Source organism: Anopheles merus, chromosome 3R (genome assembly GCF_017562075.2).
Source record: "Anopheles merus strain MAF chromosome 3R, AmerM5.1, whole genome shotgun sequence".
In the NCBI taxonomy this organism is placed as follows: domain Eukaryota; kingdom Metazoa; phylum Arthropoda; class Insecta; order Diptera; family Culicidae; genus Anopheles; species Anopheles merus.
The window spans coordinates 12,270,294-12,286,797 of NC_054084.1; the positions used below are offsets into that span (position 1 = coordinate 12,270,294).

At 49.6% G+C, this 16,504-nt stretch overlaps 4 protein-coding genes across 5 annotated transcripts in view; 3 read left to right on the forward strand and 1 right to left on the reverse strand.

Moving 5' to 3' along the window:
• Positions 1-355: 355 nt before the first annotated feature.
• LOC121597027 (protein-glucosylgalactosylhydroxylysine glucosidase-like) lies at positions 356-7,539 on the forward strand. 2 transcript variants are annotated; one of them, XM_041922485.1, is made up of 5 exons: positions 3,553-3,593; positions 4,309-4,925; positions 5,014-6,558; positions 6,630-7,117; positions 7,180-7,539. In XM_041922485.1, the coding sequence occupies exons 2-5, from the start codon at positions 4,840-4,842 to the stop codon at positions 7,476-7,478; spliced, it is 2,418 nt and encodes an 805-aa protein (XP_041778419.1). In that variant the 5' UTR covers positions 3,553-3,593; positions 4,309-4,839; the 3' UTR covers positions 7,479-7,539. The 2 variants fall into 2 exon arrangements, with proteins under 2 accessions (XP_041778420.1, XP_041778419.1); XM_041922486.1 differs by lacking the exons at positions 3,553-3,593; positions 4,309-4,925 and adding an exon at positions 356-895.
• Positions 7,540-8,702: 1,163 nt separating this feature from the next.
• LOC121596681 (U4/U6.U5 tri-snRNP-associated protein 1) lies at positions 8,703-12,293 on the reverse strand. Its single transcript, XM_041921833.1, has 2 exons — positions 9,166-12,293; positions 8,703-9,086 (listed from the first exon to the last, which is right to left on the reverse strand). Exons 1-2 carry the CDS (start codon positions 12,112-12,114, stop codon positions 8,943-8,945), a joined length of 3,093 nt encoding a protein of 1,030 aa, XP_041777767.1. The 5' UTR covers positions 12,115-12,293; the 3' UTR covers positions 8,703-8,942.
• A 79-nt stretch (positions 12,294-12,372) lies between these two features.
• On the forward strand, positions 12,373-14,179 carry LOC121596682 (polycomb protein EED). The gene is made up of 3 exons (XM_041921834.1): positions 12,373-12,713; positions 12,788-13,093; positions 13,164-14,179. Exons 1-3 carry the CDS (start codon positions 12,639-12,641, stop codon positions 14,061-14,063), a joined length of 1,281 nt encoding a protein of 426 aa, XP_041777768.1. The 5' UTR covers positions 12,373-12,638; the 3' UTR covers positions 14,064-14,179.
• A 256-nt stretch (positions 14,180-14,435) lies between these two features.
• The window catches only part of LOC121595493 (protein mothers against dpp), a 48,672-nt gene continuing 46,603 nt past the window's right edge, over positions 14,436-16,504 (forward strand). Inside the window, exon 1 of the mRNA XM_041919520.1 lies at positions 14,436-15,165. The gene's annotated coding sequence lies outside the window, so the exon portion shown is untranslated. The remainder of the gene's footprint in view (positions 15,166-16,504) is intronic.

The following is a 16,504-nucleotide window of genomic DNA, read 5'->3' on the forward strand; positions in this document are numbered from 1 at the left end:
AAATTTAACCAATATAACCTTCCTAATAGTAAATTCGGAAAGTAACTAATAAACTTTTCCACGTTAACTATTAGCCGTTTGTTTGTAAACACTTTTTCATGAAACTGTCAAAAGCGAGCTGAAAATGGCTACCTAGCAACGGGCTTTGCATCGACCTGTTCTCCTTAATAGATCTTGGTAGTAATGCTCGGAAGCGATTCCGAGCCGTGGGTGTGATTCCGATGACCCATCACTAGTATACAATAACCCCCTTCAAATGGATGACAACACCAATGTCGTAAAAGTTTTGGCACACAACATGCAGGTTTGGCTTAAAATCATCTGCTTGCGTTCTAGATGCCGGCGCAACGGAAAGTTGATGAAAAACAGCTCCGGGCTGAACGTGAAATAGGATGGAAATCGAGCAGCCACCAACCTAATCAATACACCCATCGCATCATTTATCTTCATATAAGGAGAAAGAGTGAAGATCACACATCGAGGGCAGTCGTTGTCGCTAGCTTGGAGCGATCACACGTGTTTTTCGATCAGTGTCAGTGCCAGTATCAGTGCTATTGTCATTTCGTAGAAAATAAACAGAGAACATCGCATTAGAAGCAAACCAAGCGAACAAAACACGAAAGCGAACAGTTTCCCAAAAAAACCATGTCGGACCCACCCGCTCTCGCAGCCTGGTACCCCCGGATTTCAGCTAGGGAAAACCGAGCCAGAACACTGCGCACATACATCAAAGCGAATAACGAATTCGGGGAAAACGGTTTCTGGTTCTTCGAACCGAACAAGGGAAACATCTACCGAATAATCCATGGATGCTGAGTGACACGGTTAAACGGGCTGTCGGTAAGGTAGAGCGTGCCAGACAATTAGACTCCACGAGTTTCCACATTGAAACAAGGTCAGAGAAATATTTTACTGAACTACAAAAAATAACCACACCAACAAACGGAGACAAAATAACCATCAATTTCCACCCAACCCTAAACTCAGTACAATTTGTATTTACATGAGATTCAATAGGAAAAATTTATCTTGATGAAATTAAATCACACCTCTCGGCAGAAAATGTAACAGATATCTATCACTTCATCATAAAAATTAACGACCAATTAATTGCAAAAATGCATACGTCGTCACCAGTAGTACCAACGCGCTGTAAGAAATGCCTGAAGTTTGGACATACACTGGAGCGCCGTTTATCCGGGCTCATCGGGACTTGACCCCGCCCGGATATGCGATTAACACGGATAATGAGTCAATGACTATATTTAAGCGCAAATTCTTGATTTTTGTTTGAGATTTGTCTCATGTTTTGATATAAATTAGCAAATTTTTATTAACTTGATGTTTTTCCGATGAGAATATTTGAAATTTTCCATGAATTCTAGTGTTTTTTGTTATGACAATGTGCTCTGATAACCGCTTTTTCAAATATCCTCCTCAGAATGCAATGTCACCTTTGTATTGAACTGTCATTTCTCAACAGCACGGATAAACGGATAGCCGGATAAAAGGTAGCCGGGTAAACGGCGCTTCACTGTACCTCAAAACACTGTAATAGTGGAGAAATTTTTTCGACATGTGGTCAACCATCGCATGGTTCCTGGAATGCCACACCAGCTTGTGTTAATTGCAAAGAAAATCATAACACGTTCGATAAAAAATATCCCCATTACATAAAGGAAGCAAACATAATCAAAATAAAAACCGATTCCGTGAAGCTAGACTAACATACGAAATGAACAATCAAAACCAGACTTCTAACAGCTTTGCACAACAAAGAATTGCAGCATCCCTAGCTACTAACCATGAAGATAAAATCATTGAAAGCCTTACACTAACGATTAACAACCTGAACGACCAAATTTCCACACTAACAAAAAAAAACTTTTAAAAACAAACGTACCAGTACAACAAATCAGAACGCATGTGCAACATACTCGACTCAGGCTCAGGTGACATAACAGTAGAAAATAATCACGCAACCCCAAACAACAAACCCTCAACGTGCAAACATCCAGGAGCATCTTCCAATTAAGAAGTAAAAGTTTAAAAAATCCAACATAAACCTTCTGGAAAAGACACAAGTAATCCAATTCTTAAAACTAGAAAAAAACAAAACAAAACATTTTTTTCTTTTGAATACTAGATTCAAAACTCAAAACACAAAACATCAAGAGATTCATTACACTTTTCAAAATAACCAAATCCATACTGTTTACCACAACTTTCCAACTAGAATTGATCCAGCTAACGGACAAACTAGTTCAATCGATCATTGTGCAATAACCTATTCGATAGCAGCTAACTTCAATCTTTCTTCTGAGAATGGTCTGAATCAGAAAAATCAACCTAACCACACCCACGAAGGATATGTGGAGGTACATAAATACATTAAATGGCAAAACATCCACCTCGCAATTCCCAACCCTCCTCGAACCGCAAAATCACTAAAATTAGCCGAAAATTTTTCAGATAATTTTCAATCCATCTGCTCAAACAATAGCTATTTCAAATCATTTTTAGACAACAACAGAACTGAGGGACAATCATTTGCATCAACACCAAGGAAAGATTACAGAAAACCCTTTACGCTAAACGAACTTCTCCAAGCTCTAAAAAAGTGTAATACAAAATCTGCTGGACTAGACGACATAGGATACCCAATGCCACAAAACCTTCCTCATTGTCCGATGGAATACCATCTACAAGTCTATAATGATGTGTGGCATACAGGAAAAAATCCAGATCATAGTTATATAATATTTTTGTTTTTTGTTTTAGGAAATTAGTTGCATTTTTTGATAAAAATGACCCTGGTTTTATTAACTATATGTTTTTCCAATGTGAATATTTGCAATTTGCTTTTTTTTTCTTAAGCCAGTGTGCTCTGATAACCGTTTATTTAAAAATCGACGCAATGCAGGGTTTTCCAAGTCAGTTTCGAATGTAAACATTGTTATTCACCGCATGCAAATTGTTGTTCCACATCGAGCTGACATTTCATTTACATCATAATAATTTTTAAAATCTACAGAATGATTTTCACCACATTTCAAGCTGGATTGAGTTTGACAGTTCTTTGTTATGTGTTGAAAATCTTGAAACAAATAAACCGTTTGATGAAACAAATAAACCATTTGACAGCTGTTGAAAAACATTTTGGATACGGTGATTAACAATGTGTACATACCAAACTGGCTTGGAAAACCCTGTATGATGGAAATGAAATGCCAGATCGATGTGGAACAACATTTTGCATGCGGTAAATAACAATGTTTACATTGAAAACTGATTTGGAAACCATGTATTAACAACAACAACAACAATAATAACTCACACGGCGCTCCTGCAGCGATCGAGCACGACATCGAACATGAAAAAATATGGGATTTGCATTGTTCGATTTGTTGGTTATCAAATCGAACATTGCAAATCCCATTTTTTTTCATGTTCGATTGCTGCTAGAGCGCCACTTTACGCAATATATTGATAATATTTTATAAAAAAAACTTACCATTTGATCAGCCAACAACAAACCTGTTACTGCAAGGCCAGACGAGGTGAAATATACAGCGAAATGAACTATTTGACAGGTGTAATATCTGTCAGATAACACATCACAGCAACCAGCTGATGTGCAATGTAAATATCGTGTACAAAATCGCAACTAAATCCATTAAAAAAAATCGATATCAAGTGTTTAGTTAATTTTCAGCCAATAATTCATGATTTCTTTCCATTTGTAAATGTTCCGTTTAAGACGATACTCATTTTAAGTGATTTTCAAATGCGGATTTCGTATCTCCCCCAACCCTTTAGCTGGATCTGTCAGATATTTCGCCTGTCAAATAGTTAATTTCGCTGTATATTTCACCTCGTCAGGCCGCACGGTCAAAGTTGTTTATCAATATGGCTAGTTGGGAAAAGCTATACAGGGGTTTTCGAGTCAGTTTGAAATGTAAACATTGTTATTCACCGCATCTAAAATGTTTTTCATCAGCTGTCAAATGGTTTATTTGTTTCAAAATGAAATTTCAGTTTCAACACATGATTTTCAACACATAACAGCTGTCAAACTCAATCCAGCTTGAGACGTGTTGAAAATCATGCTATAGTTTTTAAAAATTGTAATGATGGAAATGAAATGTGAGATCGATATGGAACATCATTTTGCATGCGGTAAATAACAATGTTTACATTCGAAACTGACTTGGAAAACCCTGTAAGCCCACCTGCATATTATACCCACTTTGCGTCACCGCGCGGCCACATGAGGTGAAATATACAGCGAAATGAACTATTTGACAGGCGAAATATCTGTCAGATAACGCATCACAGCAACCAGGTGATGTGCAATGTAAACAAATAACATGCACCAAGTCGTAACTAATTCCATTAAAGAACTTCAATGTTAAATATTTCGTTAATTTTCATTCAACAATTCATCATATCTTTCATTTTGGGAATGTTATGCTTAAGAAGATATCCTTTTAAAGTTACTTTCGAAAGCGGATGTTGTATCACCCGCAACCCTTTAGCAGCAGCTGTCAGATATTTCACCTGTCAAATAGTTCATTTCGCTGTATATTTCATCTCATGTGGCTGCGCGGTCAGACAATCGTAGCCGATGGGTAGGAAGAATATTAGCGAAGAGGGACGTGAAAGCTCAGCCGGACAGAATTGCAACAGGCAAAAGCGAGACAGCTAAAATAATTAGAGCGAGAGGTACCTCAAAAATCCTCGCATTGTTTACCGGGTTTTGCTGCATCATCACAAAACCCGGCCAAATCATTCGTTTCAAACCGGCAATAGGAAAATGTTATCTCTTATCAGTGGAAAATGTGGCTCCTAACATTGTTTACCGTGGCGCTTGGTGTCTCAGCCGTTTGTGCAAATGACTACAACTTCCTCTTCAATGCTACCAAGTATTTACCCGGAACCAACGGAAGAAGTTTTGATGCAATAAGACAGTTGAAAATTAAAAAAAAACTCATCTCTTTCTCTCGTTTGCAGATTGCCGAACAAAGCCGTAACACCTACACTTGCCAATGGGCACCTCGGATTCGTAGTGTACGGTTATTCCGTCCATCTGAACGGTGTATACAATGGTCTCAAAGGCGTCAGTCACCGGGCGCGCATTCCCAACTATGCCAACATTCAGCTGGCCAACTGTTCCTCCCTGCAGACGCAGCCGAGGAACTGCCACTATCAGCTGGACATGCGAAGTGGCAAGTTCCGAACGACGTTGGAAGATCCGGCCGGTGGCTACCGGGTACAGCATGAAGTCTACCCTAACCGGCATTTCGATCAAACGATCGTCAACCGGATACACCTTCGAAGGCTGAGCTCGAAGCAAACGATCGAAATCGAAACCCGCCAGCTGATCGGTGGGAAAAGCGTGGATCTGGTGGAGGAACCGCTCGAGAAGCTCACGGTAGCTGGGGAAGAATTTCTGCTCTTGTGCGCCAAGACAAGGCAAGTGGAAGATCCCAAATATCAACGGGAAGGACACACAGTTTGCGTAGCGTACAAGCAAGTGCCACGCAAACTAACCCTAACGGCGGAAGAAACGGACCGCGAGTTTCTTTTCCTTACCGTGTTTTCCCACACGAGGCAGGAGCTCGAGCAGGAACTGCGCGGACTGAAGGCGAACGATCACGAGCGGTTGCACCGTCTCGAGATGGATCGTATGTGGGCCAAGTATGGCATTCGGGTGGAGGGAAACGATCGCTTGGATCGTGTGATTAAGGCAAGCGCCTTCTACCTTTCGAGCTCGCTGCCATCGCAAACCTCCTTCCAGCCGAGCAGCTATCCCTTCTACGGTCTGTCCCCGTCCGGGCTGGGCCGGGGTGGGAAAAAGCTGGCGGAGTACCAGGGCCACAGCTTCTGGGACACGGAGATGTGGATGTTTCCACCGGTCCTGCTGCTCGATCCGCAGAACGCACGCAAGCTCCTGCACTACCGCACGCTGGTGACGGAAGCGGCGGCAGATTACGCGCGCCGGAACGGGTACGAGGGCTGGCAGTACGCGTGGGAATCGGCCTACACGGGGCGTGAGGTGACGCCGGACCATTGCCCGCAGGTGCCGGAGTATCAGCACCACATAACGGGCGACATTGCGTACGCGGTACGGTTGTACTATTATGCGACCGGCGATCTGGATTGGCTGCGGTCGGACGTTTGCCGGTTGGTGTACGAAACGGCACGGTTCTGGAAGAGCCGGGTGGATTATAATGCGGACACGGACACGTTCGACATTGGCCGGATAATGGGACCGGACGAGGACCATCACAATGTGACGAACAGCATCTACACGAACGTGATTGCGGCGCACAATTTGTTCTTCGGTGCGTTCGTGGGCTGTCACTGTCGCGAGTCGTTGCCGGGTGTTACGGAGGACGAGTTCGCACAGTTCCTGAGGGTGGCGAAAAGCATCACGCTGCCGTACAACGCGCAGTACGATGTGCATCCGGAGTACAAGGAGTACACGTTCGGTACGCAGATTAAGCAGGCGGACGTTGTGCTGCTTGGCTATCCGTTGGAGTTCCCAATGAAACAGTAAGTCGATTATAGTTGCGCTTTTCTTTGGCTGATTCAGCTTCTAATGTCCTCCTTTCTTCCCTGTGCAGGTCAACGAAGGCAAATAACCTTCGGCTGTACTCGATGGTAACGCGCCCGGACGGTCCAGCCATGACGTGGGCGATCCATACGATCGGCCACCTGGACCTGAACGAGCTCGACCACGCGGCGGCCATGTTCCGCAAGAGCTACAAGCAGTACCTGCGGGCACCGTTTCACGTGTGGAGCGAAAATGGGGACGGTGCGGACGGAGCGGGCAATTTCATAACCGGCGCGGGAGGATTTCTGCAATCGCTCATCAACGGGTACGCTGGCGTACGGTTGCGGCATGGCAAACTGGTCATTGACAACCCACGGCTACCGCCCGCCACGACGCGACTGTTCATTCCCGAGCTAAACTTTGCGGGCGTTAAGTTTGCGCTCGACATTGGCCAGAGCGGGTTCCGCATCACGTTCGGTGCGGCAGCGGGCGAGTCCTTTGAGAAGCTTACACTGCTCGTGGACGATCTAGAGCGTGAACTGTTCGAGGGATGTGAATGTAAGTTACAGGTTAGTAAATCTTTATTTCCTTTTCTCAAAGCTATCTTCTTTTACGTTTAGATACGGGAAGCAACAATGCCGAACTTCGGCTAAGGAACGATCAAAATGTAACTGATGGCGAGCATTCTTCTTGCACGCTCCATGACACCGTCCTTGGAATGCGATTGGCCGATCAGGATGGAAGATTGTGGTCGACCACACAGCTGATTGTGCTCTCACTAACGGTCGGATTGCTCGGTGTGCTTTATAGCATACGCGCTGCATTCCGTAACAAGCGTGGCCGCGGGAAAGTGTCCACAGACAAGGAAAACATGAGCAAAAGACTTCAAAAGAAGCAGAAGAATAAATCTGCGAAATAAAAATAGTGGTACCTTTTTGGAAAAGGTAATGCACTGAATGCGAGACATTCTATACCCTTTTTAGTTCTGCAGGACATCTGCTGGAATTCGCCCTTAATTGTGATAGGAAATTCAAAGTTTGGAATCGGCTCCGGAATTGGTTCCGGAATTAGCTTCGGATTCGGCTCCGAAATTGGTTCCGGAATTGGCTTCGGAATTGGTTCCGGTATTAGATGTGGAATCGGAATCAGCTCCGCAATTGGTTCCGGAATCAGAATCGGCTTCGGGAACAGCTCTGGAATCGGAATTGGCTTCGGAAATGGTTTCGGAATTAGCCTTGAAATCGGAATCGGCTCCGAAATTAGCTCAAGAATCGGATTCGGCTCCGAAATTGGTTCCGGAATCGACTTCGGAATTGGTTCCGGAATTAGATATAATATCGGTATCAGCATTGATTCCGGAATCGGAATCGGGTTCGGAATTGGTTCCGGAATTAGATCTGGCTTCGGAATCGGCTCCGCAATTGGTTCCGGAATCGGAATCGGCTTCGGGATTAGCTCTGGAATTGGAATTGGCTTCGGAATTGGTTCCGGAATCAGAATCGGCTCCGAAATCGGAAGCTCCGACATCAAAATAGGCTGCGAAATCGGAGTCCATTTCGGCATCTCCATAAGAATAGGCGTTTGGGTCCAATGATGCTACGTATTGATAGCCGCAAAGAATCAAAAATTTATTGGAAACGATCCATTCTCATGGAGATTTCCGGACTGATTTCGCTTCTGAAACTTCTTATTTAAATTCAAGAACTGATTCTCATTCCGGAGCTAATTCCAATTCCGGAGTAAATTCTGACTCGGTTACCGGAGCAAATTGCGATTCCTAGGTTGATTCTGATTCCAAAGCCAACTCCGGAATTGGGATCGATTCCAGCATCTGAATCGGCCCCAGTATTGATTCCGAACACGGAATCGGAATCGGATAGGTCCTACTCCGAGCTCGCACCACTAGTCCTTATCTGCACGATATCTGCACTAGATTCTCCTTATTTAGCTACTGAATATCGACGGGTACCTTTGAAATCCTTGCTGATGAATTAAGAGTCCGGAATACGCATGTCCATGTCCACTTCCGTTTTCATCTTCCATCTTCGAAAGCTTCGCACTCTTCGTCTCTGCTCCACTTCCGGTGAGGTCAAACTGTCATCCACTTGTAGGCAAGCAATTCGAGACACTGATCCTTCTAGAATTTTCCTATACATTCCTCTAATTCGGGACGTTTTCTTTATTTATTGATGCACTGTTTGTAGGCTCTCATATGGAATTGGTTAAAAATCGCCTTGCGTGAAGCTATAACTAGCGGGAAAAGAAAGCCAAGAGGGAAGGGGTAGAGGATATATCTCGCAACAACGAAAAAAGACACAAACACACAATACACAATGTTTGAAAAAAAAGGGGGAGAATTAAAAATGCGGCACCGAAAACGCCACTAACGCTTCTGCTGCTTGATGATGCTTGTGTTCTGCTTCGTTCCACTCAGCACAATGAATGGGGACTGTGTTTCCTTCTGCTTCGCCTGCAGCATGTTCAGCGTACCGAGCGGTGTGTCGGTGGAGCTCATCTTTTTCATCAACTAAAAACATGGAGAAAGGCAAAAAAAAAAAACCGTTAAGAAATCTGACTCAATTCAGTCACAAAATTCTGATGCTTACCCCCTCCTGTTCGCTTTTCTTTAGCCGCTTCTCCACCTTGTTCTTGCCCGGGCCCTTGCCGTGGAACTTGTGCGACAGATAGCGGAACGCCTCCTTCGGCGTCAGCAGATGCCCGCTATCGTCGATGTACTCCAGCTTCACGTTCGGTTTGAACGTTTCCTTCTCCTTGAACTCCGTGATCGGGCCGGCGTAGCGATCGCGCCGCGAGTACTTATCGTTCTCCTCGCCGTAGTTTTTGTCCTCGATCGAGTAGTTCTGCGCCTGCAGGTGGGCGAACCGCGCATTGCTCGGGCGGTTGCTTTCCTCCCGCTCAAGGTAACCCTTCGATTGGGCCAGCTTGAGCGCTCCCGCCACACTGAGTGCCACGTCCGGCTCCTCGTCGAGGATCGCCACCTCCTCCACCTTTACCTCCCGGGTATCATCCTGCTCCTGCTCCGTGTTGACCGAATTCCAGGCACCGCTGTGCTGCGATCCATGGTGATGATGATGCCGACGGGACGACGTCGATGGACCCTCCTCCGGATCCGACTCCATACCCTCCCGATCGCTGGCACTGTCCCGCTCAAAGTCCATCATGTCGTTCGGGTCCTCCTCGCGATTGCCGGCCGTACCGTACGTGGGAATGTCGCCCAGCGTGCGGCAAAACTCGGCCGTCGAGTTGAGCAGCATCGCGCCGTGATGATCGGTCTGCTCTCCGCTACTGTCCGGCTCCTCCTTGATCTCGCTCTTGATCCGCTCCGGATCGATCGGCAGCGCTTTGGAGATGATCGCTTCCTTCTGCTTCAGCCGGCGCGCTTTCTGCAGGGCCGCCTGCAGATCCTCGTCATCCTCGAGCGCATCGTCCAGCTTGACCGAGCTCAGATCCTCCGACAGGGCCGGCGTGTCGTCCGTCAGCAGTATACCGGCGGCCCGTGCGCGTAAGCTCTTGCGATCCTCCGACACGGTCGTGGCTGAACGTTCCCCGGCCGATCGCTCCTGACGCCGCGAGCGCGAACCCAAATCGGCCGTGCTCTCTTCGGCAGGCAGCGTGGCGAGCAGATCGTCCGCCCGCAGCTTCTGGCGGATTTTGCGCACCTTCTTCTTCGGCTTCTTGAACGTCGACAGCTCCGTCTCGGTAAAGTAATCGGACACCAGCGTGAGCGGGGTCGTTTCCAGCGAGTCGAGCTTTTTCTTCTCCAGCTTGGTCTTGATTTCGAGCAGCCGGCGCCGTTCCTGCGCCTCCTGTTCCGCGTTCGAGCCGATCACGAAGCTGCTCTTGCGGTGGCCGCCCTCGATCTCCTCGTTGTACTTGCCGAGCACCTCGCGCTGCTTCGGCATCCCGAACTCGTCCACCTCGTCCTGGCAGTACACGTCGTAGCCGTAGTGCTGCGGGTTCGCCTTCCGGTTCTCCACGTTGCGCTTGTACCGCTCGTCGTCGATCATGTTCACGTTCACGAGCGTGTCGCCCGCCGCCTCGTCCAGCACGTCCGCATCCTTCAGCGTCAGTATGACCTGCCGGCCCTCGGTGAACGCTTCCACGTCGTGCTCGACCCGCAATCCCTCCAGATCGCGGTCACGGTACGCTCCTTTGCTCGGGCCGGCGCGACCTCGTCGCGATGGTCCCGCCCGTCCTCCGGACGTATCCAAATCCGGTCCACCCGACACCAGCTCCTCGTCCAGCTGGTCCAGCAGACGGGCCCGCTCTTCGGCCTCCTTCTTGAGCCGGTCCTTGTCCCGCGTCTTCGCTACCCAGTTCTTCAGATCGTCCACATCGTCCTCCTCGCCGAGCGTCTTCAGCCGCTTGAGCTTTTCCTCGATCGCACGCTTTTCCTTGCGCTCCTTCAGCTTTTCACGCATCTTTTCCTCTTTCGTCTTCTCCGACAGGTTTTTGGCCGGCTTGTGATAGAATTCACCCCAATCGTCCTTCAGCTTTTCGGTGCTTCCCTCCGGTTCGCCCGCTTTTGAGCCGGTGTCGGACGCCGATTTCGTACCGCTGCCCACCTCCAGCGGACGAAGGCCGAGTTTCGCGCGCAGTTTGTTCGTTTCCTCGATCGAGAGCGAATCGCCGGCACCATTCTCCGGGATGGGCGATCCGGACCGCTTGCTGGACGAACCGGATGCCTTCGGCGGTGGTGGTGGTGAAGGGGAGCGGGTGCGTTTCTTTCCCGACGACGATGACGACTCGAGCGGACGCAGGCCCAGCTTGGCCCGCAGCTTGTTCGTGTCGTCGACGGAAAGCACATCGCCGGCGCCATTGTCTGGAATGGGGGAAACGGACCGCTTGCGAGAGGAGGAGGAGGACGCCTTCGGTGGAGGTGGTGGGGAAGGTGACCTTTGACGTCTTCTCGCAGCCGGCTCCGGCTGGCTTTTGGACGACCCCACCTCTAGCGGACGCAGGCCCAACTTGGCCCGCAGCTTGTTCGTCTCCTCCACGGACAGCACATCCCCGGCACCGTTGGAGGGGACAGGCGAGATGGACCGTTTCCGCGCCGACGATGACGTCTTCGGTGCGGGTGGCGGTGGAGTGGGCGACCGGCGACGCTTCTGTACCTGCGGCGGCGGCGGAGGAGACGGAACGCGATCCGGCGCGGGCGACTTGCGACTGATCGAGGGCGGCGGTGGTGCCGGTGCGCTCCCCTCGTCCAGCGGCACCTCCACACAGTCCGAGCTGTCGGAGTCGTCGTCGACGGCGTTCACCTCGGGATGGGTGCGCGGGTGGGCGGCGGTGCGCTCGTACTGCCGGCTGTGGCTGTGGTGGTGCTGGTGCCGATGCTCGCTGTGCTCCCGCCGGTGCTTCTTGTGCCGGCGGGCCGTCTCGCCGTAGCCATCGTTGTTGTCCTCGGAGTGGGAATCGGAACGGCGGCGGTGCTCGCTACGTTCCGAACGCTCGTACCGTGGTGAGCGGCTACGTGAACGCGAACGACGTTTATGCTTTTTAGAATCTCGTTTATGCTTTTTTGATGAACCCATGGTTTGTCGTTACCTGTTTGTTCAACACCAAAAACGCTGGCAAAGCTTCGGCACTTTTCTTCTCTTCCTGTGTGAATTTTCTGGGGATTTGCTTCACAAAAACACTTTTTCCGGACTGGATTGGCTTTTTCTTCCTCTTTCTTTTCCGTACTGATGACACGCGAGGAAAATTCGTTTCGTTTGCTCGATTTTAGCCAAACGTCAGTTTTCGGCAAACGTCAAACCAAAAAGTCGACCAAACTGTCACCTGCGGTTGTCGACGAAACGAAAGTCCCACAACAAACACCGCGCTTCGGCTTGGGGGAAAATCAGCTCAGGAAAATTTTGTTGTTTCGTGAAAAAGTCGCTGCTGGCATCTAATTTTCCTTACACACACGTGTAAGTACGCTGCATCCATTGCAGCCGAGGTTGATTGTGTGGTGTTGAGCGTGTTTAGGCGAAAGAAAAAGGGCACCGAACGATTCGCACAATTTGGCGCACTGTCGGCAATAGCGGGAAACAAAGGAAACCAAACAACCGGCGGTATGAAACCGGCGCGCAAAGAAGAAGCAGCCAACAACACGCAGGGCGATGCATCCGAGGAGGAGGATGATGAGATGGTAATAGTTACTTGCTTCTTAGGAAATTGTGGCGGAAATGTGGTTGAGTATTAAAATGGATCCATTATTTGCAGCACGAAACGTCCAGCATGGGCAGTACCTGCACCGACAACACCTCCAATGGCAGCGAAACCCAGATCAACCGGCGAAAGCGGAGACGGTCGAAGAAAAAGCAACAGAAAACGGTGAAACCAATCTTTAAGTTTAGTACGTATGTGAAGGAAGACCACGGCCAGTCGCTGTTCGGTTGTCTGTTCAACTACAATCTCAAGAACGGCGAGCTGCCAACGTTTGCGACGGTCGGCAGCAATCGGGTGACCATTTACCAGTGCCAGAACGATGGAGGAATCACGCTGAAGCAGTGCTACGCGGATCCGGATGTAGGTTGAGCGGATCGGAACTACCGATTGAAGGGGACATTATCAATCGTTTCGCATTATCTTTTTTTAGAACGAGGAAGTGTTTTATACCTGCGCTTGGTCGCACGACGCGGATACAGGCTCGCCGCTGCTGGCCGCCGGTGGGCTGCGCGGTGTGCTGCGTGTGTTCAACACGGCCTCGCTGGAGGGCCACAAGTACTACATCGGGCACGGACATGCCATCAACGAGGTAAAGTTCCACCCGAAGGAACCGTACCTGCTGATGTCCGCCAGCAAGGACCACTCGCTGCGCCTGTGGAACACCAAGACGGACATTTGCATTGCGGTGTTCGGGGGCGTCGAGGGCCACCGGGACGAGGTGCTCAGCTTCGATTTCGACATCCAGGGCAGACGGTTCATGTCGTGCGGGATGGACCATTCGCTCAAGATGTGGCGGCTCGACACGGAAACGATGAAAAATGCCATTCGCAACAGTTACACGTTTAATGAGGCGAAAAATCTGTCCCGCTTCCCGTCGGTCAACGAACACTTTCCCGTGTTTTCGACGCGCGACATCCACCGGAACTACGTGGACTGCGTGCGGTGGATGGGAGACTTTGTGCTGTCCAAATCGTGCCAGAACACGATCGTCTGCTGGAAACCGGGCCGGCTGGAGGACGTGGAGGTGAAACAGAACGAAACGGTCACGACGATCATAACCACGCTCGAGTACAGTGAGTGCATCATTTGGTTCGTGCGGTTCTCGCTGGACTACTGGCAGAAGTATCTGGCGCTGGGGAACCAGACCGGTCGCACGTACATCTGGGAGCTGGACACGGACGATCCGGTGCATCCGCGCTGCAGCACACTGTACCATCCGAAGTGCACCACCCCGATCCGGCAGACGGCCTTCTCCCGGTCGGGCAACATACTGATTTGCGTGTGTGACGATGGGACCGTTTGGCGATGGGATAAGATCAATAGTAACTAGCTCATATACATTCGCCAGAGAGGAACGGGGGGGAGTTTCATTAAATGCGTGACTGGAGGAGGATAATATCCAAACAATTTGAGTACATGAATCAAAACATATGAATAAACCGCGTTTTGTACTAAATTAAACGTCGTTGAAAGTGCCGGCCCAACTGTCCATTTGAATATGCCACGCAAAATCGAGTTTTTTCACCGAAGCGAGCGTTTGTATCGCATAGTTGGCGGCTTGTAATGACACCGACCAGCAAAGCCGAAGAGTGACCACCTGCTGTCTCGCTCGAACCACCATCGCTTTCTCTCGCTCTCACCTTCACAATCAAACGGCTCGGGTCAAACTATGGGCAGCGCAACCAGCCGTCCGGCCACAACGTCAAAAAGTGCGCCCGGCAGTTTGACATTTGTGGCCTGTGTGCGCGTGTGTGTGTGTGATTGTGCGTGTGCGCGTTCTAGAGCTGTGCTGCCTGAAATTGATTCCGCTGCTGGCGTTCCCTCCCCTGTGTGTGTGTGTGTGTGTTTGTATGTGTGTGCATACATTGTCCGTGGGTCCGAATTTCGCGTGGGTGCTTGAGCAAAACAGCAGCAGCAGCAGCAGCAGTAGGGAAGCAAAAAAGCGAACGCGCCCGTAGTTTGCCATCCGGAAGTGTGCGAAAGTCGGTGCGAAACCCGTCCCGTCCCGCAGTCTCCCCGTGCGTCTCGCGGTGTGTGTGTGTGTGCCATTGCCCCGTTCGCTCCACCCGCGACCAAAATCTGCGTTCCCCCGTGTGCGTGCGTGTGTGTGGGTCTGTGTCTGTGCGTGTTTTGTGACCGTGAAAGTGCAGCTGCTGGTGCTGCTGGGTTCGCGTAGTGAAAAGTCCCCCCCCCCCCAGGCCCGTGCCAGTGATGCTGCTTGGTGTGAAAACCCGCCGCTACTAGCGATTGAAGCCAAACCCCTCGCTCGCTAGTTCCGGAAGCGCTCTGGTGTAGCGGTTGCGGTGGTGCGGCCTGCGATAGTGTGTGAAGAAGCCGCAACAGAAAAAGAACGCAACGCGCTTGTGAGAAAGCAACGCAACACCAACACTAGCGGAAGAAGAAAAAGAAGAAGAAGTAGGAAGAAGCACACGGTAAGTAACTAGGAGTACGGGAAAGGAAGGAAAGGCACCAATTTCCAATGGTGGAAACAAGCAGCCTGTGTGTGTGTGTGTGCGTGCGTGCGTGCGTGTGTGTGTATGGGAAGAAGCGTGCCGGGAAGGCATTCATCGAAGATGATTTCCCCTTATCGAGTTGGAGGTTTTCGTTTTTGGCAGGCACAGAATCCCCACCATCCGCTCCCCCCCCCCCCCTCCCGTACATTAACCACCGCGCTGTTAATCCCACCCCGTTTGATGGGCGGACGGCTGCCTTTTCAGGCAAAGGTCGCACTGTACCGCACAAAACAAAAAGCTGCGCAGCTGCGAAATACGGATGTAGCAAGGGGGCGGGGGGAGGAGGGAGCCTCTGCTTGCGTTTTGTGTTAATCGGTGCGAAAGCGTTCCTTCTTTTTGTGTTGCGGGACGCCATTGCGGACGAAGAAAGTAGGCATCACCGCCAGCCAATGCTGCCCCTGTGTTTCCACTGTGGGAAAGGAGGTACGAAAGAACAAAATCACACACACACACACATGAGTGGTCCGCACACTGGACCAGTGTGTGGTGGACGGAAGCATAGGAAGCAGGAAGTGTTTGCATCGGTTTCCGATGCCTCTGACCCATGGGCTACTGTGTTTTAGCGCTTGTTTATTATTCATTGGACGGGGGTTTTGTGATTCATCGGTCGCGTGGTCGGGGAGCGTGCGAGAGAGAGGCCCCTACATTGATGACGAAAGTGGTCGGTGGCGACGGCAGCGGTGGGCAATGATGACGATGATGATGATGATGATGATGCGGATGTTTTCTGCGCGGGTTTCACTATCAATGAGAACCACCCGGCTACCGTGCCGTGGTCGTGTGGCGCGGGATCACGGGCACTTGTTACCAACAGCTGTTCTGTGTGCTTAGGCGGGCCCCGCAAAATGTGTGTCAGCATTAGGGAACGGAAATCACTGAGCGAGTCACACGGTTCGGCCTTGCCTACTCTACGACGATGATGACGATGCGATCTTATCCGGTTGGAGCTTTGGAGCAATCGAAGTAGGTCATCCACTGGAAGGCACTGGCTTTACACGATCGTTGAAGTGCATATCAAGAGTTAGTGCAATTTCAAACCGTATTTGCTGATAGAACTGATCGATATGATAAGAGAACTTCGCTAACATATCGTCTAAGTAAGATGGAATAGAATGATTCAGAATTGGTTTAGATGCACGACCTGGACGTTTTTACTCAAAATTAATAAATTCAGGGACGTCTATAACCTTACTTATCATCTTGGTCGGCAAAATACGGTTCGAGACCCGCATGCGACCGTTCCAGGATGCTTTGATGA